Source organism: Phoca vitulina, unplaced genomic scaffold (genome assembly GCF_004348235.1).
Source record: "Phoca vitulina isolate PV1807 unplaced genomic scaffold, GSC_HSeal_1.0 scaffold104, whole genome shotgun sequence".
NCBI lineage: Eukaryota > Metazoa > Chordata > Mammalia > Carnivora > Phocidae > Phoca > Phoca vitulina.
The window spans coordinates 1,006,911-1,033,585 of NW_022589807.1; the positions used below are offsets into that span (position 1 = coordinate 1,006,911).

The following is a 26,675-nucleotide window of genomic DNA, read 5'->3' on the forward strand; positions in this document are numbered from 1 at the left end:
TTGGAGAGGGATTATGGGTGTGCTCGCCCGCCTTGGTCCAGGACCCTGGGCAGAGGTGTGGCCAGTCTCTGACTGGCATCCCTGTCCCCTGTGTCCCCAGGTCCTGCTTGGCCACCTGCCTCCATACGCTACAGACGTCACCGCCCAGGTCCCCGTGGCGCCTGCGCCAGCCACCGTCCTCTCCCCACCTCTGCCGGAAGTGTTGCCGCCCGCTGTCCCCGAGCTGCCTCAGCTCCCCAGCTCCCTGGCCCCTGCGGTGGTGGCTGCTTCTCAGGGCCTGCCCATCCAGACCACCCCGCTCCTGCCGCCTGCTACCCGCCCACCGCCGCCCACCGGGCCCGGGATTACCGGCCCCTGCCCGGCCGTGCAGCTGACAGTGGAGCCGGCCCCAGAGGTGTGTGCCCCTGCCCTCGGGCTCAGCCCCTGACCCTGACCCTGACCCCAGCGGCCCCCCGTGCGGTGGTATCAGGTCTCAGCTCTGGAAGTCGCGAAGCGCTCGGGAAGATGGAAGTGTGTGCCCTGGGCCCGCTGTTCTAACTGTCCTCCGCTGTCCCTGAATGTCAGGCTTTCCTTGAACGCATGCCGCTGGAGAGCGTGGTGTTTACACGTGGATTTGCGGGGCCTTCCCTCAGGGGTGGCGGGAAGGCCGGTGGCAAGCCTTCCTGGGCCCATGTGCTCGCCAGTGGGGAAAATCAAAGTGGGTTAACATGTTGGCCAAGGAGGAGCCCCCACCTTTAGGAACTCCACAAGATAAAAACCCTCATACCGTCCTCACGTGGTCGGCTCTCCGGCCGGGGAGGTGGGGAGACAGCAGTCTGCGTGCGGCTCTACCACCGTGACGCGTCCTCCTGTCCGCGGTTTTGTTTCAGGAGCAGGCCTCCCAGGACAAGCAGCCCGGCCCCCCGCCCCCGCAGAGCTGCGAGAGGTAACGGCCCCGTTGGCCCCTGGGGACGGTGGGGGCGGCCGTGGGCTCACCCTGCGCTCAGCCCACCCACTGCGCTTCGCACCGACGCCCACCGCACCTTCCCCTCACGAGTCAGGGCTTCTAGTGGTGTCACCCGTTTCCAAGCCCGACCTGGTCCTCTGGGCTCTGGCTGTCTCGTGCTCCCGTCCGTGTCCTGATCCTAGTGCCTGTCTGTGGTGCCGCGATGTTCTACGGGGGAGAGGCAGTGGACAGAGAGTCAGCAGGCCTGGGGGCCAGCAGAGGATGGGAGGGCAGGGCAGTCTGGCCCACCCCCAGGCCCCCCGGCACCGTGGCTGCCGGCCACCCGTCGTCACAGAACATGTCACGGCTGGGGAGGGATTGGATGTGGGCAGTGGCCGTCCCAGGGGGTTGTCGAGCTCCCGTTGCTGTTACACAGATGGGGAAACTGAGGCACAGGGGAGGATTTTCTTAATCCTGTCACTTTCTGCGAGCCCGTGGGGCCTGAGTCACAGGTCAGGAGTCAGAGAGGACAGAGGTCCCGGGTCAGACAGCCCACCCATTCCCCACGACACCAGTGCTACCCAAGACAGAACTGCAGCAGAAGGGGCTGGGGGCCCCGAAGGTGGGGTCAAGGCTGGCTTCGGGCCCTCCAGGTTTTCTGGCCATTCCTGAAAATCCACGCTTCCCGCGTGAGGCTCTCTGCAGATTGCTGTCACGCTCTTGGTCTCCACACAGCTACGGAGGGTCCGACGTGCCCTCTGGCAGAGAGACGAGTGACAGCTGTGAGGGTGCGTTCGGCGGAGGGCGGCTGGAAGGCAGGGCCGCCCGGAAACATCACCGCCGGTCGACACGCGCGCGCTCCCGCCAGGAGAGAGCCAGCCGCCCCCGGCTGACCATCCTGAATGTGAGTGGCCGGCAGGGCGGGCCGGTGGTGCGGGGCTCCCCGGACGCAGCCCGCTCCTGGTCTCACCACCTGAGTGTCCCGTAGGTGTGCAACACGGGCGACAAGATGGTGGAGTGCCAGCTAGAGACACACAACCACAAAATGGTGACGTTCAAGTTCGACCTGGACGGGGACGCGCCTGATGAGATTGCCACCTACATGGTGAGGTCGGGTGCCTTCGCGGGCCGGCAAGGCCGTCTCCTGTCCGGGGGGCCCCTGGCCTCTGCAGGTGGCTGCCCGCCCCAGGCGGTGCTGGCCCGTCACCTCGAGGGCTGCCTCTCTCGTGGAGCCAGCCCCCTGGCTGGGGCTCCCCTCTCGGGCTGAGTGCAGAGCAGAAGTGAAGTAGATCCACCAGGGAAGAACCGGCACGCACCCCGCCCGCGGCCCCCCCAGCAGCGTTCCCTGTGCTCTTGCAGGTGGAGCACGATTTCATCCTGCAGGCTGAGCGGGAGACGTTCATCGAACAGATGAAAGACGTCATGGACAAGGCAGAGGACATGCTCAGTGAGGACACAGACATCGACCGTGGCTCTGACCCTGGGACGAGCCCACCGCACCCCAGCACCTGCGGCCTGGGCACCAGGGAGGTGAGTCCCGGGTGTGGGCTCCCGGGAGGGCCAGGGCTTGCTGACGCCCTAAACCTAGGCTTTGTGCACACGAGGGCTGCCCAGGTGCCTGTGAGTCACGCAGTGTTGGGTGAGGTGGCCGGGAGGGTGGGCACCTTCAGTTCGGTGGGAAACCTCAGAGCTCCAGAGGCCCCTCGGATGTTTTGAGGCCACGCTGTGCTCTGCAGGAAGTCCTTGTTCCGTGTGGTCTGCTGATTTCTGACCCTTTACCTCCACCAGGAGAGTCCCCAGTCCCAGGCAAACGCTCCTGTGTATCAGCAGAACGGTACGTCTGCCTTCTGGGCCCCGTCTGCCAGCCAGACACATCTTTGGAGGAGGCATTTCCATCCCCATTCTTTTTTTTTTTTTTTTTTTTTAAAGATTTTATTTATTTATTTAAGAGAGAGAATGAGATAGAGAGAGAGCATGAGAGGGGGGAGGGTCAGAGGGAGAAGCAGACTCCCTGCTGAGCAGGGAGCCTGATGCGGGACTCGATCCCGGGACTCCAGGATCATGACCTGAGCCGAAGGCAGTCGCTTAACCAACTGAGCCACCCAGGCGCCCTCCATCCCCATTCTTTTTCTGTCTTTTAGTGGGCATTTGATCAGCCCCACTGAGCATATCGTAAGGGGGTTTGGTCATCACCAGGGGTGGGGGTGGTTGCTGCAGTGCGTGGGGAGCGTCTCCCCAGGTGTGGGCAGGGCTGACCTGAGGAGCTGGGCCTGGTGTTGGTGGGGACTGAGCGCGGTGTGGACTCACCGCTGCTTCCTGTGGCCCCGGCTGGCATTACCCTTCGCTGACGGCACTGCAGGCATCCCAGGAGCTAAGCCTGTGTGTGGGGGTGTTGTGTGAGCCCTGCCAGTAGCCCCTGACTGGGCTGCATATGCCCCCCCACTGGTGTGAGTTCCCCAGTGCAGGTCTGGTGCCAATGGTGGGGGGTCCCGTTGGCCACGGGAGAAATTCACTTGGTCTCCCTTGCTGCTTTTGCCCTGCTCCATAGTCCTGCACACAGGGAAGCGGTGGTTCATCATCTGTCCAGTGGCTGAGCACCCAGCGGTGGAGGCCCCTGAATCTTCGCCCCCACTTCCTCCAAGCTCCGTGCAGCCAGAAGCCAGCCAAGGTAGGAGCAGCTGGAAGTTCCAAGCCCTTCTCCCTGGTAACGTGGCGTGCTGGCTCCCCCCAGTACAGTCACCCTGCAGCCCAGAGCAGCCTGGGACCACGTCATGTCTGCATCCCTAGCCTGGTTTTCCTCCTAATGAGCCCAGTCAAGGTGGCACACAGGCTTGAGCCAGTCCTTACCTTCATGGTGCAGGGGACACACCCGGACTGCTCAGGAGTGTACTGGGAGGTCTCTGCCCTTGCTCTCTCTTACCAGTGTGGGCACGTGGCTCCCACCTCTCACTCCTTCACTCTGTGTGACCCACCTGCAGGGACATGCTCCTCCTGGCTCTGCTTGTTCTGGGGGTGGGGTGGGAAAGTCCCTTTCAGTGCTAAAACTCTGATTTTAGATTGTTCCCAAGGAAATCTGCCTGATATTGATCTGCCCCTGTGTGGACAGATGCCAGCAAGCTTGCCCTTGGGGCTGTCGGTTAAATCCTGATTCTTTGGTCCCTTGGGAGGCTGAAAATAGTCACTTGGACAGATTTTAGGTTTAATTTCCTGTAAGCTGGCAGGAAAAAGTTGCCAATTATGTAACGACCTAACTTTATAGCATATTTGTGAAGAATATTTGTAAATCATTTTTCATTTTGTATCCTGTGCTCCCAATGACTTCCATCGTACTTTTGGAGATTTGTTCTTATGGGGAAAAGGTCACCCTAATAATAAAATCCCAGCGGAGCCAATAACAGAGACCTGGTGACCTCAGATAAAGGGTCTGTCCCAACCTGGGTGAAGGATCAGGGGGGCAGCAGCATTGTCTGCAGTGGCTCAGTTTTTAAAATAAGAATATGCTCAACTACTACTTGATTTTAATGCATACATACATAGTTAACTGGGGGGGAAGATCCTTCTAGAAATAAAGCTGATTTTTGGTGTGCTGCAGTGATTCATGGGACGTGCCCAAGGTAAGCCCTAGTTCCCTCATCTGTGCACTGATCTCAGGAAACCTTTTGGAGCCAGTTTATTTGGAAAAAAAAAAAAAAATTAGCTACTTCCAGGGATGGCAGACCTGTTCATTCAGATGAACACTGAGGATGATCAGAGAAGTTGGATGAATTATAAAGATCGTCGGCTTGAAGGTATTTGGGCATCTGAGGACAGTGCAGATCAGGCCAGGGCCCAGGGTGGGATGGAGACCAGGATTAAAGGGAGCCCAGTGCTGGGTCTGCTCCCCTGGGGGCAGTTCCCATTCCTGCAGGGTGACTGAGAGGCTGAGCACTGAAGCTTTGACAGCTCACCAGCCCCGAGAAAAGGGGCTGAGTCCTGCTGGCGAAGTGACAGGCCAGGCAGAGAGAGGAGCTGCCTCAGCTTGGTGCCCGCATTAGGGTGACCTCGGGGTGCCTGCTGTGTGCTTAGGCAGAAGCACTCAGGTCCTTTCTGCAGGAAGGTAGCACTGTCTGGACCTCACAGTTGTACAACTTTATGAACACACTGACTCATAGTAAAAAATAGGCAGAGATTTTGGTTCTGGGTAAGATGGAGTGTGCACACAACACCAGCCCTTCACTTCCTGAAGCTAGCTCTATGCCGGGGCCAGTGCAGAGCACAGCTCTTTGAGACTTGGGAAGTAAGTAGCAACAGGAGGATGGGGAAGTGCACCAAAATTCCAGGGATTCCTGGGCTAGTGGTGAGCTTGGCATTTCCCTCTGATGCCTCAGGGCAGCATGAAGCCTGGGAGTGAATGCTGGGTGCAGACAGGGACGCTCCAGGAGATGCCCACTAGTTCTGGCTTGCAGAGCAGGAAGAAGAAGGAACTCCTAAAGCTCAGAGCATGGTGTGGGTCCCTCGCTGTTTTCTTCCCCCTTGTCTTGTGCCCTAGTCCATGACAGTTCTGACGGGTAGCAGCAGTAACAGGAGCCAACATGGTGATATAAGGGAGAGCCCTTCTCTGCTGGGTGGAGCCAGGGCTCAAAGGTTATAGAACCAAAACCCATTGCTTTTTTTCACTTTCTGTTCTCCGGCCACTTGGCTCTGCTCCTCACAGTTGTGGAAGTGAATGGGTTCTCTCTAGGGAGCTGGAAAGGGGAGTCCCATGGATCAGGGAAATCACGCAGAAAGGAGGAGCTTGGGAAAGCAACCCCATAAAGTTGTTGATGAACTCCTGGGTTTGCCCCTGACCTGTGCGTGTATGGATCTGATTTTAATTAGCATATAATAAACTGAGAACTGAGGTGATGGATAGACTGGCCCCTGAGTGCTACACACATGTTTCAGGTCAGATTAGAACTGCAAAGACACTGACAACTAAACTGATGTTATAGCCACAGGTCATAGAAGATGAGTTGTAACTCTCAGCTTGAATCTAAGTAGGTCAGTTGCTTGCTAAAGGAAAAATATCAGCCTATCACCATAGGATGTAAACAGACTTAGGGTCTCATAATATTCAAAATCCAATCCAGTCTGATTCAACCAGTGCAATCCAAATACTTATCAAATGAAAAACCATAAAAATGCCAACTTGCTTTGGAAAAGGACAGCCAACACTTAGCAATGGCAAGATAAAATAGATGTTGGGATGATCTCACAGAGACTTTAAAGAAACTATTGTAAATATGCTTCAACAAGCAGTCACAAACGTTCTTGAAACAAATGTTAAAGTGGGAAGTATCTGTGAAGAAGTGGGATACAAAGAGGAGACATATGGAAACTCAAAAACTGAAAACTAAGATACCTGAACTAATCAGAACTTAGAAAAAAATGAATAGAGCTTCACGGGCTGTGGAACAGAAATGGAGGTCTAACATTTGTGTCCTCAGTCCCAGAAGCAGAAGAGAAAGAGCGCAATGCTGAAAAAACACTTGAGGAAATAATGTGGAAAACTTCCCAAATTTGGTGAAAGACAAACCTATAGATCGAAGGAGCTGAATGAATCCCAAAAAGTATAAACCCAAAGAAATCCATACCTGGGCACATCATAAACTGCTGAGAAATAAAGATAAAAAATTGTGAAAGCAGCCAGAGGAAATGACCTCGATGTCGAAAGTATTTCTACATTCCGACTGAAGTGGTAAAATACTGATTCTAAGTAGACTGTGGAAAGTTAAGTATGCATTTTGTAATTCCTATGGCAATCGCTAAAAGAATTATAGAAAACAATGTAGTCAAAATTATAATGGATAAAGATATAATACAAAAAAAGAACCCCCCCCCCAAAAAAAAGGAAAGAAAGAAGAAAGAGGATTTTTTAAAAGAGGGGAACAGGGAACAAACAAATCATAGACCTACATCTAAACATAACAGTAATTGAATTACATGTAAGTGGTCTTAGCACATCACTTAAAAGACAGAGATTGTGAGAGTAGATTAAAAGAAAACCCGACCTAATTATTTGCTACCTATAAGAAACTTCAAATGTAATGGTATAAGTGGGTTTAAAGAAAAAGCATGGTGAAGATATACCATGCAAACACCAATCAAAAGATCATTGGCATGACTATTTAATATCCTACAAAATAGATTTTAGAGCAAAGAAGATTACCAGGAATAAAAAATAGCAACAAAAACAACATTACAACCTAGAAAAAAATGGATAAATTCCTAGAACACCTAACCTTCCAAGACTGAATCACAAAGAAATAGAAAATCTGAATAGACTGACTACAAGTAATGAAATTGAATCAGTAATTTAAAAAGTCTGCCCAAAAACAAAAGTCCAGGATCAGAAAGCTTCAGGTGAATTCTACCAAACATTTATTTTATTAATTTTTCTCATAAGGGAAATATAAGTTTTTTATTAAGAAAATAAAAACAAACTACAACAAAACGTCTGCAGTTTAAGTTTTTTTTTTATTTAAAGATTTTTATTTATCTTTTTAACAGAGATAGCACAAGCAGGCAGAGTGGCAGGCAGAGGGAGAGCGAGAAGCAGGCTCTCCGTTGAGCAGGGAGCCCGATGCGGGGCTCAATCCCAGAACCCTGGGATCATGACCTGAGCCGAAGGCAGACACTTAACGACTGAGTCACCCAGGCGCCCCTGCAGCTGAAGTTTTATATAGAGAGCAATTTATAGCAAGAAATACTTATAAAACAACAAAAATTTCAATTCAGTTATTTATACTTCTACCTTAAGAAACCAGGGAAAGTACATCTGAAACTAATATAATACTGTATGTCAACAACATTGGAATCAAAATAACTTTTTTTTGAGTGATACTCAAATTTTTTAATTTTAATTTTTAAAATTTTTATTTTAATCACCTGGGGCTCATCACAAGTACCCTCTTTAATCCCCATCACTGATTTCACCCATCCCCCACCCACCTCCCCTGTGATCCCTGAGTTTGTTTTCTGTAGTTAAGAGTCTGTTTCTTGGTTTGCCTTTCTCTTTTTCCCTTTGCTCATTTTTTTCTTAAATTCCATATATGAGTGGGATCGTATGTTATTTGTCTTTCTCTTACTGAATTATTTCACTTAGTGTTAATGCTCTCTAGCTCTATCCATGTTACTGTGAATGGCAAGATTTCATTCTTTTTTATGGCTGAATAATATTCCATTGTATATATGTGCACACACTACATTTTCTTTATCCATTCATCAGCTGGTGGATTCTTGGGCCACTTCCATAATTTGGCTGTTATAAATACTGCTGCTGTAAATGTCAGAGTACATATATCCTTTTGAATTAGTGTTTTTATATTTCTTTGGATAAATACCCAGTAGTGCAATTGCTGGATCATAGGGTAGTTCTATTTTTTAACTTTTTGAGGAACCTCCATACTGTTTTCCAAAGTGGCTGCACCAGTTTTCATTCCCACCGTTAGTGCACAAGGGTTCCTTTTTCTCCACATCCTTGCTGTTGCAACACTTGTTTCTTTTGTTGTTGATATTAGCCATTTTGACAGGTATGAGGTGATATCTCCTTGTAGTTCTGATTTGTATTGCCCTGATGATGAGTGGTGTTGGGCATCTTTTCATGTGTCTGTTGACCACCTGTATGTTGTCTTTGGAGAAATGTTTATGTCTTCTGCCAATTTTTAATTAGATTATTTCTTTTTTGGGTGTTGATTTTATAAGTTCTTTATATATTTTGGATACTAACCATTTATCAGATGTGTCATTTGCAAATACTTTCTCCCATTCCATAGGTTGCCTTTTTTAGTTTTGTTGTTTCCTTTGCTGTGCAGAAGCTTTTTATTTTGATGAAGTTCCAATAGTTTATTTTTGCTTTTGTTTCCCTTACCTCAGGAGACGTGTCTAGAAAAATGTTGCTATGGCTGATGTCAGAGAACGTACTGCCTGTGCTCCCTTCTAGGATTTTTATGGTTTCAGGTCTCACATTTAGGTCTTTCATCCATTTTTAATTTATTTTTGTGTATGGTGTAAGAAAATGGTCCAGTTAACTTGTTTTCATGTAGCTGTCCAGTTTTCCCAGCACAATTTGTTGAAGAGACTGTCATTTTCCTATTGGATATTCTTTCCTGTTCTGTCAAAGATTAATTGACCTTATAATTGTGGGTTTATTTCTGGGTTTTCTGTTCTGTTCCTATTGATCTATGTGTCTGTTTTGGTGCCAATATCATACTGTTGTGATTATTACAACTTTGTAATATAACTTAAAGTCTGGAATTGTGAGACCTCCAGCTTTTCTTTTTCAAGACTGCTTTGGCTTGGGACTTCTGTGGTTCCCTAACAAATTTTAGGATTGTTTGTTCTGGTTCTGTGAAAAATGCTGTTGGTATTTTGATAAGGATTGCATTAAATGTGTAGATTGCTTTGGGTGGTATGGACATTTTAAATATTCTTCCAATCCATGAGCACGGAATGTGTTTACATTTCTTTGTGTCCTCTTCAGTTTCCTTCATCAGTGTTTTATAGTTTGCAGGGTATAGGTCTTTCACCTCTTTGGTTAGGTTTATTCCTAGGTATCATTATTTTTGTTGCAGTTGTAAATGGGATTGATCGCTTTGTCTCTTTCTGCTGCTTCATTATCGGTGTATAGAAATGAAACAGATTTCTGTATGTTGATTTTGTATCCTGTGACTTTACTGAATTTGTGTATCAGTTCTAGCAATTTTTTGGTGGAGTCTTTCAGGTTTTCTATAGAGTATCATGTCATCTGCGGATAGTGAAAGTTTGACTTCTTCCTTGCTGATTTGGATGCCTTTTATTTCTTTTTCTTGTCTGATTGCTGTGGTTAGGACTCCCATTACTATGATGAGTAAAAGTGGCGACATTAGACATCCTTATCTTATTCCTGACCTTAGGGGAAAGGCTTTCAGTTTTTCTCTATTGAGGATGATGTTAGCTGTAGATTTTTCTTTTTTTTAAAGATTTATTTATTTATTTATTTTAGAGAGGGGAGGAGGAGCAGGGGGAAAGAGAGAATCTCAATCAGATTCCTGCTGAGTGCAGAGTCCAATGTAGGGCTCGATCTCACGACCTTGAGATCATGACCTGAGCCAAAACCAGGAGTCAGACGCTTAACCAACTGAACCACCCAGGTGCCCCAGCTGTAGATTTTTCATGTATGGTCTTTATTATGTTGAGGTATGTTCCCTCCAAACCTACTTTGTTGAAGGTTTTTATCATGAATAGTTGTTGTGCTTTGTCTCATGCTTTTTCTGCATCTACTAAAATGATCATATGGTTCTTATTCTTTCTTTTACTGATGTGTGATGTATCATGTTGATTGATTTCCCAATATTGAACCAACTTGCAGCCCAGGAATAAATCCCAGTTGATCATGGTGAATGAGTTTTTAAAAAATGTATTGTTGGATTCAGTTTGCTAGTATTTTGTTGAGGATTTTTGGATCTGTGTTCGTCAGGGATATTGGCCTGTAGTTCTTTTTTAGTGTTGCCTTTTTCTGGCTTTGGTATAATGGATATGCTGGCCTCATAGAATGAATTTTGAAGTTTCCCTTCCTCTTCTATTTTTTGGAATAGTTTGAATAGTTTGAGAAGAATAGGTATTAACTCTTCTTTAAATGGTAATATTCACCTGTGCAGCCATCTGGTCCTGGACTTTTGTTGTTGAGACTTGTGTTTGTTGGGAGTTTTTTGATTACTGATTGAATTTCTTTGCTGATAATCCATCTGTTAAAATTTTCTATTTCTTCCTGATTCAGTTTTGGGAGGTTATTTTTCTAGGAATTTATCCATTTCTTCTAGGTTGTCCAATTTGTGGACATATAGTTTTTCATAGTATTCTTTTATAATTGTTTGTATTTATTTCTGCGGTGTTGGTTGTTATTTCTCTTCTCTCATTTTGATTTTATTTATTTGAGTCCTTTTTTTTCTTACTGATTTTTTTCAAAGAACAGGACCTGGTTTCATTGATCTGTTCTACTGTTTTTTTTTAGTTTCTATATCATTTATGTCTTCTCTAATCGTTATTATTTCCTCCCTTTTGCTGGTTTTAGGTTTTGTTTGTTTGTTTGTTTTCTAGCTCCTTTAAGTGTATGGTTAGGTTGTTTATTTGAGAATTTTCTTCTTGAGGTAGGCTTTTATTGCTACATACGTCCCTCTTAGAACCACTTTTTCTACATCCGAAAGGTTTTGGACTGTTGTGTTTTCATTGTCATTTGTTTTCATGTGCTTTAAAAATTTCCTCTTTTATTTCCTGTTTGACCCATTCATTATTCAGTAGCGTGTTATTTAACCTCCATGTTTTTGTGGTCTTTCTGGGTTTTTTTCTTGTGGTTGACTTATAGTTTCATAGTGTTGTAGTCAGAAAAAGTGCATGGTATGACTGATCTTTTTTAATTTCTTTTTTTTTTTTTTTTTAGATTTTATTTATTCATTTGAGACACAGAGATAAAGAGAGAGAGAGAGAAAGCATGAGCAGGGAGAGAGGCAGAGGGAGAGGGAGAAGCAGGCTCCCCGCTGAGCCAGGAGCCCGATGTGGGGCTCGATCCCAGGACCCTGGGATCATGACCCGAGCTGAAGGCAGATGCTTAACCATCTGAGCCACCCAGGTGCCCCTGATCTTTTTTAATTTCTTGAGGCTTGTTTTGTGGCCTAATATGTGATGTATTCTGGAGAATGTTCCATGTGCACTTGAAAAGAATATGTATTCTGTTTTAGGATGGAATGTTTTGTATACATCTGTTATGTCCGTTTTGTCCAGTGTGTCACTCAAAGCCAATGTTTCCTTGTTGACTCTTCTGTTTTGATGATCGGCCCATTGATATAAGTGGGATGTTAAAGTCCCCTACTATTATTGTATTATTATCAATGAGTTCCTTTATGCTTGTTATTAACTGTTTTATGTATTCGGGTGCTCCTATGTTGGATGCATAAATATTTACAATTGTTGTGTCTTCTTGTTGGATTGTTCCCTTTATTATTATATAGCGTCCCTCTTTGTTTCTTGTTGCAGTCTTCGTTTTAAAGTCTATTTTGTTCAAGATAAGTATTGCTGCTCCAGCTTTCTTTTGACATTCGTTAGCAGGATAAATGTTTCTCCATCCCCTCATTTTCAATCTGCAGGTGTCTTTAGGTCTGAAATGAGTCTTTTGTAGGCAGTATGTAGATGGGTCTTTTTTTTTTTAATCCATTCTGTCACCTTTTGTCTTTTCATTTTTTTTTAAGATTTTATTTATTTGACAAGAGATATAGCGAGAGAGGGAACACAAGCAGGGGGAGTGGGAGAGGGAGAAGCAGGCTTCCCGCTGAGCAGGGAACCCAATGCGGGGCTTGATCCCAGCATGCTGGGATCATGACCTGAGCTGAAGGCAGGCACTTAACGACTGAGCCACCCAGGCGCCCCACCCTTTGTCTTTTGATTGGAGCATTTAGTCCTTTTACATTCAGAGTAACTATTGATATATGTTTATTGCCATTTTATTACTTGTTTTGTCATTTCTGAAGATTTTCTCTGATCCTTTGTTGTCTTTTTTTCTTTCGTGGGTTGCTGGTTTCTTTAGTGACATACTTGTATTTCTTTCTATACTTTGCATATTTGTTAGTCATTTTTTCCATATGGTTACCATTAGGTTTGTATATAACATCTTGTGCCTACAGCAGTCTATATTAAGTCAGTGATCATTTAAGTTTGGCCCTATTCTTTACTCCTCTCCACATTTTAGGTATATGGTGTCATATTTTATGTTCTTTTATGAGTTCCTTGACTGAATTTTTACAAAATACTCATATTTACTGCTTTTGTGTTTCCTACCTTTTTACTGTCACTCTTGGTCTCCTTTCTACTCAAAGATTCCCCTTTAATATTTCTTGCAGGGCTAGTTTAGTGGTCATGAATTTCTTTAGCTTTTGTTTGTCTGGGAAACTCTTTATCTCTCCTTCTGTTATGAATGATAGCCTTGCCGGATAGAGTATTCTTGGTTGCAGATTTTTCTCATTTAGCACTTTGAATATATCATGCCACTCTCTTCTGGCCTGCAGAGTTTCTGCTGAAAAATCCCCTGATAGCCTTATGCAGTTTCCCTTGTATGTAACTATCTTGTCTTGCTGTTTTTTAATATTTTTTCTTTATCACTATATTTTGCCATTTTAATTACAATATGTCTTGGTGTGGATCTGCTTTTGTTGATTTTGATGGGAGTTCTATGTGCCTCCTGGATGTGGTTGTCTGTTTCCTTCCCCAGATTAGGGAAGTTTTCAGCTGTTATTTCTTCAAACAAATTTTGTGCCCCCTTTTCTCTCTCTTTGTCTTGTGAGATTCATATACAAATGTTATTACTTTTGATGGAGTCACTGAGTTGCCTCTGTCTGTTCTTGTTTTGCATAATTCTTTTTTCTCTATTTTGTTCAGCTTGATTACTTTTCATTATTTTGTCTTCTAGGTCATTAATTCATTCTTCTGCTTCTTCCAGCCTGCTGTTCATTCCATCAAGTATGTTTCTCATTTTGTTTATTGAATCCTTTCCTCTGCTATGTTATTTGTTATCTCTGTTAAGGGTCTCAGTCATGTCTTCCACTCTTTTCTCAAGTCCAGTGAGTATCCTTATGATCATTGCTTTAAATACTCCCTCAGATATGTTACGTATATCTGTTTCAGTTAGGTCTCCAGCTGTTATCTTGTCCTGTTCTTTCATTTGGGGTAAATTCCTCTGTCTTCTTGTTTTGTCTACATCTCTATGCCTGTTTCTGTGTGTTAGGAAAGTCAGCTATGTCTCCACTTCTTGAGGGTAGTGGCTTTATGAAGAAGAGGTCCTGTAGTGTGCCCTGCGATGTAGTGTCCTCTGTTCCCCAGGGTCTGGGACTTCAGGGAGTGTCTCCAATGTGTGTTTTGTGGGCTATGCTGTTGTGTCCTGGCTGCTTTATTTTTCAGGGCAGTCAACTTCAGAGGCTCTCTTTGTCTGCTGTGGGCAGCGTTTGGTCCCTGGCCTGAATGTGGCGCATTTTAACTAGATGTGCTCTTGTCTGCTTGTGAAATGAGACTTGCCGCCACTGTTGCCAGAATAGAGGCCCTGCAAAACTCCCAAGTTGGGAGATGTGGTGTGGGCAGTGGTTTAGGCCAATCTTCTGGGGGAAGGAGTCCGCTGTACTGGGACTGAGACAGGTGTAACTGGGAAGTGCATTTTTTCTGGAGCATGGTCTGGAGTGGGGCTTGGTGTAAGCAAGTTAGGTAGTGAGTGTTGAGCTGCGCTGGTTCCTGCAGGTGGCCCTATGCTTACACTGAGGGGCAGGGGAGGGAAATGGTGCTGGAGAGTTCCTTTGTTCCTAGAGTGGTCTTTCTGTGAATGATGTCTCTTTGGGATATTCTCTGAGATGAGCACACAGCCTCCCCACTGTGTGCCTGGGCACTGTTCAGATCCCTGTTTCCACACTGTGTCTGTGAGTTGTTTGCCTGTCTTCTCTCAGAGCAGTGCAGTACCCTCTGGGCTCTATCCCAGCCAAGCCCACTGACTTTTGAAACAACGGGCTTTAAGCCCCACTGGTTGCAAGAATTCATGAAATTTGACCGCTCTCACTTTCCAAGCCAATTGCTATGGGGATTGTTTTCCTCATGTGCTCCCCTTTATGTTAGTCTGTCTCACCCATCTGTGCAACCATGGCTCCTTCCCCACCACTGCAGCCACTGTCTGTTTCTCTCCTAAGTCCTTCCTCTGTGCTTCCTACCTCTTCATGTGGCCTTTTCTCTACCTTTAATTGTGGTATTTGTTCTGCCAGTCTTCAGACAGATTTCTGGGGTATTTAGGATGATTTCATAACTAGTTGTATTTGTGGGATTAGGTGAGCCTAGGGTCCTCCTACTCCACTGCCATCTTCCCATCTTGAATTCTACCAAACATTTAAAAAAAGTTAGTACCTGTCCTTTTCAAACTATTCCAAAAAGTCAAAGAGGAATGAATGCATCCAAACTGTTTCTGTGAGGCCAGCATTACCCTGACACCAAACCAGACAAAGACACTAACAACAACAAAAAAAATTACAAATCGGTATCCTTGATGCACATAGATGCAGAAAGTTTCAACAAAATATTAGCAAATTGAATTCAACAATACATTAAAAGAACCATTCACCACAATCAAGTGGGATTTATACCAGGGATGTAAGAATGGTTCCACACTTATGCTACATTAACGAAAGAAAGGATAATTATATCAGTAGATGCAGAAAAATCATTTGACAAAATTCAGTATCCATTTTTTTTTTTTAATTTAAGATTTTATTTATTTATTTGAGAGAGAGAGAGCATGACAGGGGAGGGTCAGAGGGAGAAGCAGACTCCCTGCTGAGCAAGGAGCCCGATGTGGGACTTGATCCTGGGACTCCGGGATTATGACCCGAGCCGAAGGCAGTTGCTTAAACAACTGAGCCACCCAGGCGCCCCTCAGTATCCATTTATGATAAAAACTCTAAACAAAGTGGGTATAGAAGAAATGTACCTCAACAGATTAAAGGCCATATATGACAACCGACAGGTAATGTCATACTCAATGGTGAAAAGGTGAACGCTTTTTGTCAAGATCAAGAACAAGACAAAGATGTCCACTCTCATCACTTTTATTTAACATAGTGTTAGAAATCATAGTCACAGCAATTAGGCAAGAAAAAGAAATAAAAGGCACCCAAATTAGAAAGGAAGAAGTAGAATTATCACTATAAGCAGATGACATGATGTCATATATAGAAAACTATAAAGACTCCACCAAAAAAACTATTATAACTGATATAAGCATACCTCATTTTATTGTGTGCTTTATTGCACTTCACAGGTACTGTATTTCTTTGCAGATTGAAGGATTTTGGCAATTCTGTGTAAAGGAAGTCTTTTGATGACATTTTCCTAATGATATTTGCTCACTTTGTGTCTCTGTGTCACATTTTGGTAATTCTTGCAATATTTCAAAGTTGTTCATTATTATTGTATTTGAATTACTGCATTCTCATGATAAAATTTGAATGGATGAAGAGTTGCTTTTTATGGATGAGCAAAGAAAAGAAAGTGGTTTCTTGAGGTAGAATGTACTCTTGGTGAAAATGCTGTGAAGATTGTTGAAATGACAACAAAGGATTTAGAATTTTATATAAACTTGGTTGACAAAGCAGTGGCAGCGTTTGAGAGGATTGACTCCAATTTTGAAAGAAGTTTAGTGGTATCAAGCAGCATTGCATGCTACAGAGAAATTGTTCCTGAAAGGAAGAGTCAATGTGGCAAACTTCATTGTATTATTTTAAGAAAATGCCACAACCCCCCCTATTTTCAGCACCATCACCCTGTTCAGGCAGCAGCCATCAACATCAAGGCAAGACCAGAAGTATGATTTTGACTCTCTGGGAACTCAAATGATGGTTAGCATTTTTTAGAAATAAAGTATTTTTATTTGAGAGAGTGAGCTGGGGCAGAGGGCGGGGGACATGGAGAGGGTGAGAGAGAATCTTAAGCAGGCCCCACACCCAGTGCAAAGCCCAGCTCAGGGCTCAATCTCGCGACCCGAAGATCATGGCCTGAGCTGAAATCAAGAGACACTTAACCAACTGAGCCACCCACACTGCCCAGAAATAAAGTATTTTTAAGTTAAGGTATATACAGTGCTTTAAAAATATATATATATATTGCTATTGCACACTTAACAGACTATAGTGTAAACATAACTTTTATATGCATTGGGAAACCAAAAAATTCATTTGACTCACTTTATTACAATATTCACTTTATTGCAGTAGTCTGAAACTAAACCCACAGTATCTCCAAGTTATGCCTGAAATGAGTTCAGTAAAGTTGCAGGAAACAAAATTAACGTACATAACTCAGTTGCATTTCTATACATTAGTAATGAATTATCAGAAATTGAGAAAACAATCCCATTTACAATTGCATCAAGAAGAATGAAATACCTAGGGGTGCCTGGGTGGCTCAGTCATTAAGCATCTGCCTTTGGCTTGGGTCATGATCTCAGGGTCCTGGGATCGAGCCCCGCGTTGGGCTCCCTGCTCAGCAGGAAGCCTGCTTCTCCCTCTCCCGCTCCCCCTGCTTGTGTTCCCTCTCCCGCTGTGTCTCTCTCTGTCAAATAAATAAATAAAATCTTTAAAAAAAAGAAGAATGAAATACCTAGGAATAAATTTAACCAAGAAAGGGAAAGATCTGTACTCTGAAAACTATGACATTGATGAAAGAAATTGATAATTCAAATAAGCAGAAAGAGGGGCGCCTGGGTGGCTCAGTTGGTTAAGCAACTGCCTTCAGCTCAGGTCATGATCCTGGAGTCCCGGGATCGAGTCCCACATCGGGCTCCCTGCTCAGCGGGGAGTCTGCTTCTCCCTCTGACCCTCCCCCCTCTCATGCTATCTCTCTCTATCTCATTCTCTCTCTTAAATAAATAAATAAAATCTTTAAAAAAAAAAAAAAAAAAAACAAATAAACAGAAAGATATACCTTGTTTATGGATTGGAAGAATTAATACTGTTAAAATGTCCATACTGTGCAAAGCAATCTACAGATTCAGTGCAGTCCTCAAAGTACCAATAGCATTTTTCACAGAACTGGAACTGAGTCCTAAAATTTGTGGAACCACAAAAGACTCTAAATAGCCAAAAGACCCCAGAGAAGGAGGAACAAAGGTTGGAGGTATCATGCTCCCTGATTTCAAACTATATTACAAAGCCACAGTAATCAGGGGCGCCTGGGTGGCTCATTCGGTTAAGCGTCTGCCTTTGGCTGAGGTCATGATCTCAGGGTCCTGGGATCGAGCCCTGTGTTGGGCTCCCTGCTCAGCGGGGAGTGTGCTTATCCCTCTTCCTCTGACCCTCCTCCCTGCTCGTGCTGTCTCTCTCTGTCTCAAATAAATAAATAAAATCTTAAAAAAAAAAAAAAAGCAATACTAATAAAAAAAAGTATGGTACTGGCTTGAAAACAGACACAGATCAATGGAATAGAATAGAGAGCCCAGAAATAAACCCATGCATATGTGGTCAATTCTGTGACAAAGGAGGCAAGAATATACAGTGGGGAAAAAGAACGTCACTTCAACAAATGGTGTTGGAAAAATTGGACAGCTCTGTGCAAAAGAATTAAACTGGACCATTATCTTAGTCATATACAAAAATATATTCAAATGGATTAAAGACTTGGATTAAAGCTCCTAGAGGAAAACAGACCATAAGCTGTTTGACATTGGTCTTAACAGTATTTTTTTGGACCACTCTCCTTAGGCAAGGGCAACAAAAACTAAAATAAACAAATGGGATTATATCAAACTAAAGAGCTTTTGTACAGTAAAGGAAATTATCAAGAAAATGAAAAGCAACATTTTGAGAGAAAATGGGAGAAGATATTTGTAAACCATATATCTGATAAGGGGTTAATATCTAAAATATATAAAGAACTTACACAAATTAATATTAAAAAAAAAATGGGCAGAAGACTTGAACAGACATTTCTCCAAAGAAGACATCCAGATGGCCAAAAGACACATGAAAAGATGATCAACATCATTAATCCCCAGAGAACTACAAATCAAAACCACAAGGAGGTATCACCTCACACCTGTCAGAATGGCTAGAATAAAAAAGACAAGAAATAACAAGTGTTGGTGAGGATGTGGAGAAAAGGGAACTGTTGTGCACTGTTGATGGGAATAACTGGTGCAGCCACTACAGAAAACAGTATGGAGGTTCCTCAAAAAATTAAAAATTAGAACTGCCATATGACCTAGCAATTCCATTTCTGGGTATTTATCCAAAGAAAATGAAAACACCAATTTGAAGGGATACATGCACTTCTGTGGTCATTGCAGTATTATTCACAATAGACAAGATATGGAAGCAACCTAAGTATCCATCAGTAGATAAAGAAGATGTGAGATACACACACACACACACACACACACACACACACACACACACACACAGGAATATTAGCCATAAAAAAGAATGAAAGCTTGCAATTTGCAACAACAAAGATGGACCTAGAGGATATTATGCTAAGTGAAATAAGTCAGAGACAAATGCCATATTATTTTACTTATATTTGATATCTAAAAATGAACAAAAAAGAAACAGACAAATAAACAAGACAAAACAGGAACAGACTCATAGATAAAGGAAACAAGCTTTCTTTACCGGAGAAGGGAGGGGCTGGGGGATAAGTGAAGTATGTGAAGGGGATTAATCGGTACAGACTTCCCGTTTTAAATAAATAAGTCATAGGGATGTACAGTATAAGGAATATAGTCAATAATATTTTAAGAATTGTGATTAAGTGGTAACTATGCTTATGGGGTCATTTTGTAATGTATATAAATATTGAATCAGTATGATGGGCATCTGCAACTAATGGGATATTGTATGTCAGTTATGCTTCAGTTTAAAGGGAAAAAAAATTACATAGTCATAAAAGGGTCAATTCATCAAGATGACATAACAGTTCTAAATATGAATGTACCTAACAGCAGAGCTTTAACAATGGAACTTCAACAACAGAAGTCATTTTCTTTGGATAAATACCCAGAAATGGAATTGCTAGGTCATATGGCAGTTCTAATTTTTAATTTTTTGAGGAACCTCCATACTGTTTCCTGTATTTTTCCTTTCTTTTGAAAGGAGACATAGACAATTCTACAATTATAGTGGAGACTTTAACACTCTTCTCTCAGTAATAAGTAAATAAATCTGTAAGTCAAAGAAGAAATCTCAAGGAAAATTAGAAACATTTTGAAATGAACAAGAATGAAAATGCAACATATTAAAATTTGTGGAACGCAGCTAATGCAGTAGAGGAAATTTTATACCACTACATGGTTAGATGAAAAAGGAAGTCTCAATTCAATAACCCAAGCGTCCATCTTAAGAAATTTTTAAAAACTAGGAAAAAATAAATCCAAAGCAAGCAGAATGAAGGGAATAAAGAGCAGAAATCAATGAAATTTGAAATAGAAAAGACAACAGACAAAACCAATGAAACAAAAAAAAAGCTGGTTGTTTGAAGAAAATCACTAATTATGATGAATCTCTGAGTACTTACATCAGGAATAAAAGCAATAGCACCACAGACCCTGCATAAAAGAAGAATAATCATGGAATCATAGTCATGGAATACTATGAACAAACCTACCCACATGAATTTAACAACTTAGATGAAATGGACTAATCCCACAAAAGCCACAACCTGCTCAAACTCATCCAAGATGGAATAGTTAACCTGAATGCTCCTGTATCAATGAAAAAGATTGAATTTATAGTGAAAAATCTCCAAAAAAAGTATGTGTATTGTTGTCTCTAGAATGATCCTGTGGGAATTATAAAATAGTGGATCACTCACACACTCATGGTGGTGGGGTGTAGTGGGGAAGAATTCTTAAAACACAAAAGATAAGGAAGGAGAGAAAAAGTAACATCAAACATGCATGACACATAGAAAATCATTAGTAAGATGGTAGTTTTTACCCAAATAGATCAGTAATTAAATATAAATGGACTAAATATCAAAGATTGCCAAATGTGAAAAAAGAGAACAAACCAATAACAAACTAAGACCCAAGAATACAAAAAGGTAACATAAAGAAATGGAAAAAGCACGGCATGCAAATACTAAAGAAAGCTAGTGTAGCTCTTTTTGTATCAGACAAAATAGGCTTTAAGGCAAAGACATAATGGTGAAAAGTTCAGCTCTCCAGGAAGACAGAATAATTCCATATTTGTGTGTCTTTAATAACATAGCCTCAACATATATAAAGCAAAAACTGACAGAAGTAAATGAAGAAATAGAGCTGCAATTGTTATGCGAGTTTTAGCCTTTAGAACACGACAAAAATCAATAAGGATATAATGGATTTTAACAATAGAATTAGCAATATTGGTCTGTATGTAGAACACCCAGTGGCCAAAGAATACACATTTGTTTTTAAGTCCACATAGAGTATTTTTAAATTAGCTATATGCAGGACACAAAGCAAATCTCAATAAATTCCAAAGGATTAAAAGCATTCAATGCATGTTCTCCAACTACATTTGGACAGAAGCTGGAATTCAAAAACAAGAGATCCCTAAAATGTCTCTTTATATTTTTCAGTTAAGAATTTGTGCTTATAGGGCACCTGGGTGGCTCAGTTGGTTAAGCGACTGCCTTCGGCTCAGGTCATGATCCTGGAGTGCCGGGATCGAGTCCCGCATCGGGCTCCCTGCTCGGCAGGGAGTCTGCTTCTCCCTCTGACCCTCCCCCATCTCATGCTCTCTCCTGTCTCATTCTCTCTCTCAAATAAATAAATAAAATCTTAAAAAAAAAAAAAAAAAAGAATTTGTGCTTATATATGTATATAAAGAAAATGCACTTATAAATATCCCATGAAGCAAAGAAGAAATTATAATGGAAATTAAAAAAATACTCTGGTTAAGGACATGAAAATCATGCAAATAAAAATATTACATATCAAAACTTGGGCATGCAGTTAAAGCTATAATTTTGCAGGAATGCATATATTAGAACGGAGAAAGGGCTAAAAATCAATAATGTCCGATACAAAAAGAAAAACCCAAATAAAGAGGAAATACAACAGGGACGCCTGGGTGGCTCAGTTGGTTAAGCGACTGCCTTCGGCTCAGGTCATGATCCTGGAGTCCTGGGATCGAGTCCCGCATCAGGCTCCCTGCTCGGCAGGGAGTCTGCTTCTCCCTCTGACCCTCCTCCCTCTCATGCTCTCTGTCTCTCATTCTCTCTCTCTCAAATAAATAAATAAAATCTTTAAAAAAAAAAAAAAAAAAAAGAGGAAATAAAACAGATAAGAGTACAAATTAATAAAATATAAAACAAACATACAAAAGAGTGTTAACAAAGCTTGAAATTGGCTCTCTGAAATGTCTAATAAAATTGGTGTGCCCCTGATGAGACTGACTATAGAAAAGACAAGGCACAATCTCAGGAATTGCTGTAGTCTGACTAACACTGAGAAAAAGAGGAAAATATATTATGTGTAACTGCATGCCAATAAATTTCAAAACATGGATGATGTCTTGGAGAAATATAACTTACCAAACTTACATAAGAAGATACAGAAACTCTGAAAAGTGCTATAAATATTTTTTTAAAAAATCAGTAATTAAAAACCCTCTCACACTTGTCCTTTGTGGTGGCAAGATTTCTGGAAGAGCCCAGGGTGTTGTCTTCCAGGGTAAAATACAGGCAGAAAAGAGAATTATTTCTGTTCAGAAAGATTCTGAAGGTCTGGGCCAGAGTCCACTCTGCAGAACTAGGAGTCACGTCTCTGAAGCAATTATGTGGACAGGTGGCTGGATGCACAGACAGGTGCATATCCCTGGAGCTGGAAATAGGGACAGTTGTTCCCTGCCACATGAGGGAGGGGTGGATGCTGCATTGTCTCAGCCAACAAATGTTCATCAGAGTGAAATGGATGAACTCAGCCAGATGTTGGAAAATAGGTGATAGCTGTTGAAAAAAAGGGAAAGGACAAATGGAATTCATGTAAGGAGTAGAGAACTCTGCTCAGATTAAAACCACAGAGAAACAGGCCCCTCCAAGGATAACTGGAAGGAGTGATGTCAGCAGGATGCAGCATAGGAGGTACCAGCCTTCATACCCCCATACAAACACTAAGACATCTGTCCATTAATGGAAACAGCCTTGGGAGGGCTCAAGTGTCCAGTTAAGAACCTTTGGCAACATAGTGGAGCAAAAATGCTACTGCATAGAAAGGATCGCTGGGGAGACAGGCTTACGTGAGACATCAGGAAATGGCTAGGATCAAAGAAGAAGGTGGGGCTCTCTGAGTCCCATGGTGGGTGCCATCATGGGCCCCAGTGGCATGCTCTGGGGAGGACCTTGGAGGACCTTGGTAGCCCCTGCGGCCGCCTGGGCTCCCCCCAGCTTTCACAGCAGAGGACTCATGCTAGTTGGCAGACCCCAGTGGCCTGTTTCACAAAAGATATAGTTTTTGCCATGGGCATAACCAACGGCCATTGCTACCATAGACCCCCTAGGGAAGGAGATGCTGCTGCACCCTCTTTCCAGAAGAATCTGCTCTCTTGTGCAGTCTCCAAAGATCAGGACTGCCTGCTGCCTCCCCAGCCCTGTGCAGATCCCAGGCCCCTGGCTGCTCTGGGTGCACCTGCGCTTCAGACTTCAGCTCTATGGCAACTCCACACTCATGCACCTGAGGCACTGGGGCCATCATCACTGTGGGCTAGGCAGCGCTCCGGAACCTGGAGCCATCATCCCTCTGTGAGTGCCTGCACTCCAGACCCCGGTTCAGTATCTGGGCCATAGGCACCTGCACATCGGACACCAGTGCCCCCACTCTGAGGGTGCCCACCAGCTGGACCCAGCCCCCGGGAGGGACCACCTTAGCTGCAACATCCCATGGCAGAAAAAGGTCAGGAGGTACCCAGCAGCCTTCACCATTGAAGACCCCAACAGCCCGCACGGCCACTGCAGCCACCTGCAGTTTAGTTTAGGGTCCCTGCCACCTGTGCTGACGCTCACCTTGGCTGATAGATCTGCACAGAGACTACACTGCTGGGCCTGTCCTTTAGCTGGAACCACCACAGCTGGTATCCTGCACCCACTCACAGACACTCAGGTCTTCCCCAACCAAAACCCATCTGTAAAGGCTACAAGAGATGACTGTGTTCATCAAATGCAAAGTTAGCAACACAAGGCTACAAGAAACAAAAAAGCAGGGAAACATGACACCACCAAAGGAACACAGTACTTTTCCTGTAACAGACCCCAGAGATTGAAGATGTATGAACTGTCAAAGGATTCAAACTTACTATTTTAAGGCAGTTCGGTGAGCTACAAGAAAACTGTGAAAATAAAAGGAAACCTTGTCTAGAATGGAGTTCAGAGGCTGGCAGGGGGAGCTCTCACACCAAGCACTGGTTGTCAATTACAGATCCAATAGGAAGAGAAGGACCTCACAGGTGGATGCTACTTTACTACTCCCGCAGGAGGGAGGAAGTTTTCTTCCATCCCCGCAACAGCCCAGTCAATGAGAGGCAGTCACAGCTCAGCCAGTGAGAAGCCACTATACTTCCAGCTCCCAATTCACTCCAATAGGCTTTTAGCTTACAACAGCCCCTCCCTACACCCCCTTTCCTCTCTAAAAGAGCCTCTTCTCCTTTTGTTCTCCCAACTTGCCTATGCTTTTGTCATAGCTTGCTTGTGCCAGATTGCAATTCTCTCTTATTCCCAAATAAACCCATTTTTGCTGGTAAGATAACTGACAGTTTTATGTTTTTAAATATATTTTTAAAATATTTTTTTAAAGATTTTATTTATTTGACAGAGAGACAAAGCAAGAGAAGGAACACAAGCAGGGGGAGTGGGAGAGGGAGAAGCAGGCTTCCTGCTGAGCAGGGAGCCCGATGTGGGGCTCGATCCCAGGGCCCTGGGATCATGACCTGAGCCGAAGGCAGACGCCTAGTGACTGAGCCACCCAGGTGCTCCGACAGATTTATTTTTAAGGTTAACAGACTACATGTAAAGAACTCAACAAAATCAGGAAAAAAGTATGTGAAGAAAATGAGAAGTTCAGTAGGGAAACAAATCATGAAAAGAACCAAATAAATATTGGAGCTGAAGAATACAATGAATGAAATGAAAAAAATGCAATAGACAGCATGGATATCAAACTTGATCAAGCAGAAGAAAGAATTTGTGAACATCAGGACAGGTCATTTGAAATTATATAGTCATAGGAGAAAAAAGAAAGAAGAATGAAAAAAAAAGTGAAGAAAGCCTATGTGAATTACGGGGCACCATCAAGCAACTAATATTTGCATTGTGGGAGTCCCAGAAGAAAAGAGAAAGGGCAGAAAGCTTATTTAAGAAAATTCCCAAATCTAGAAAAAGATATGTACATCCAGGCACTTGAATCTCACAGGACCCCAAACAGATTCAACCCAAATTCACCAAGACACATTAAACTATCAAAAATCAAGACAGAGATAATTTTGAACGCAGCAAGACATGGCGGGGGGGGGGGGGGGGGAAGAAACCCACTTCATTTCAAACAAGTGAATACCTGCAAGGCTTTCAGCAAATTTCACAGCAGAAACCTTGTAGGCCAGGAGAGAATGGAATGACATATTTGAAGTGCTGAAAGTAAAAAACTGACAACTAAGAATACTGGCAAAGCTGTCATTCAGGAATGAAGGAGAAATAAAGACTTTCTCAAACAAAAGCTGAGGGAGTTCACCACTATACCTGCCTTAGAAGAAATGCTAAGGAAAGTTCTTCAAGCTGAAGTAAAAGGATGCTAATTAGTAACGTGAAAACACATGAAAGTATAAAACTTACTGGTAAAAGTACATACTCATTCAGAATATGATGGCTGTGTCTAAATCACTTAAATCTAGTATAAATGTTAAAAGACAAAAGTATTAAAAAAACTACAGTTACAATAATTTTAATGGATACAAAATATAAAAAAGATGTACATTGTGTTATCAAAACATAAAAAAGTGTGTGGGGAAAGTATAAGTGTAGAGTTTCAGTATGCAATTGAAGTTATCAGCTTAAAATGAGCTGTTATAACTATATTTTTATTTATTTATTTATTTATTTATTATTTTTTTAAAGATTTTATTTATTTATTTGACAGAGACAGAGATAGCGAGAGCAGGAATACAAGCAGTGGGAGAGGGAGAGCAGGCCTCCCGCCGAGGAGGGAGCCCGATGTGGGACTCGATCCCAGGACCCTGGGATCATGACCCAAGCTGAAGGCAGACGCCTAACGACTGAGCCACCCAGGCGCCCATAACTATGTTTTTAAAGTAAGGCTCATAGTTATCACAAATAGCTCTAATATACAAAATAAAGAGAAAGGAAACAAAGCATGACACTACAAAAAATCATCAAATCACAAAGGAAGACAGCAAGAGAGGAAGAAAGGAATAAAGGAACTATAAAACTGCCAGAAAACAATAAGATGGCAATAGTAAGTCCTTACTTATCAATAATTACTTTATATGTAAATGGATTAAGTTCACCAATTAAAAGATATAGACAGTATAGACTTAAATACCTTACTTTCAACAATGGATAGATCAGAAAGTCAATAAGGAAATATTGACTGGAATGGTATTTTATTATAAATGGACTTAACAGGCATGTACAGAACAGTAGCAGAATTCACAATCTTAACAAACATGGAAAATTCTCCAGGATAGATCATTTGTTAGATCATGAAATTGGTCTTAACAAATTTAAAAGGATTGAAATCACATTGTTGTCTTTTTTTACTATATGGTGTGAAACTAGAAATCAGTGACAGGAGGGAAGCAGGAGAATGCACAAATACATGGAAACTATAAAACATACTTCTGAATAAACAGTGGGTCAAAGAAGAAGTGAAAAGGGAAATAATAAAATACTTTGAGACAAATGAAAATACCAAAACTTATGAGATGTGCCAAAAGCAGTTTTAAGAGGAAAGTTTATAGTGATAAAAGTCTACATTAAGAAACAAGAAAATCTAACTTCACACCTCCAAGAACTGGAAAAAGAAAAGCAATCCAAGCCCAAAGTTTGCAGAAGGAAGGAAACAACAAAGATAAGTGCAGAAATAAGTGGGCCAGAAAAACAATGCAAAACATAAATGAAATGAAGAGCAAGCTTTTTTGAAAATGTAAACAAAATTAGGGCGCCTGGGTGGCTCAGTCGGTTAAGCATCTGCCTT

The 26,675-nt window shown here is 42.8% G+C and overlaps 1 protein-coding gene across 10 annotated transcripts in view; it reads left to right on the forward strand.

The window, feature by feature from the left end:
* Positions 1 to 26,675, forward strand: part of WNK2 (WNK lysine deficient protein kinase 2) — a 130,196-nt gene that overhangs the window by 55,683 nt on the left and 47,838 nt on the right. For all 10 annotated transcript variants that reach the window (XM_032397829.1, XM_032397835.1, XM_032397836.1 and 7 more), the window contains exons 12-18: positions 101 to 394; positions 870 to 925; positions 1,661 to 1,829; positions 1,914 to 2,030; positions 2,285 to 2,455; positions 2,714 to 2,759; positions 3,474 to 3,593. In XM_032397829.1, coding sequence (XP_032253720.1) covers positions 101 to 394; positions 870 to 925; positions 1,661 to 1,829; positions 1,914 to 2,030; positions 2,285 to 2,455; positions 2,714 to 2,759; positions 3,474 to 3,593 — 973 coding nt within the window. The remainder of the gene's footprint in view (positions 1 to 100; positions 395 to 869; positions 926 to 1,660; positions 1,830 to 1,913; positions 2,031 to 2,284; positions 2,456 to 2,713; positions 2,760 to 3,473; positions 3,594 to 26,675) is intronic.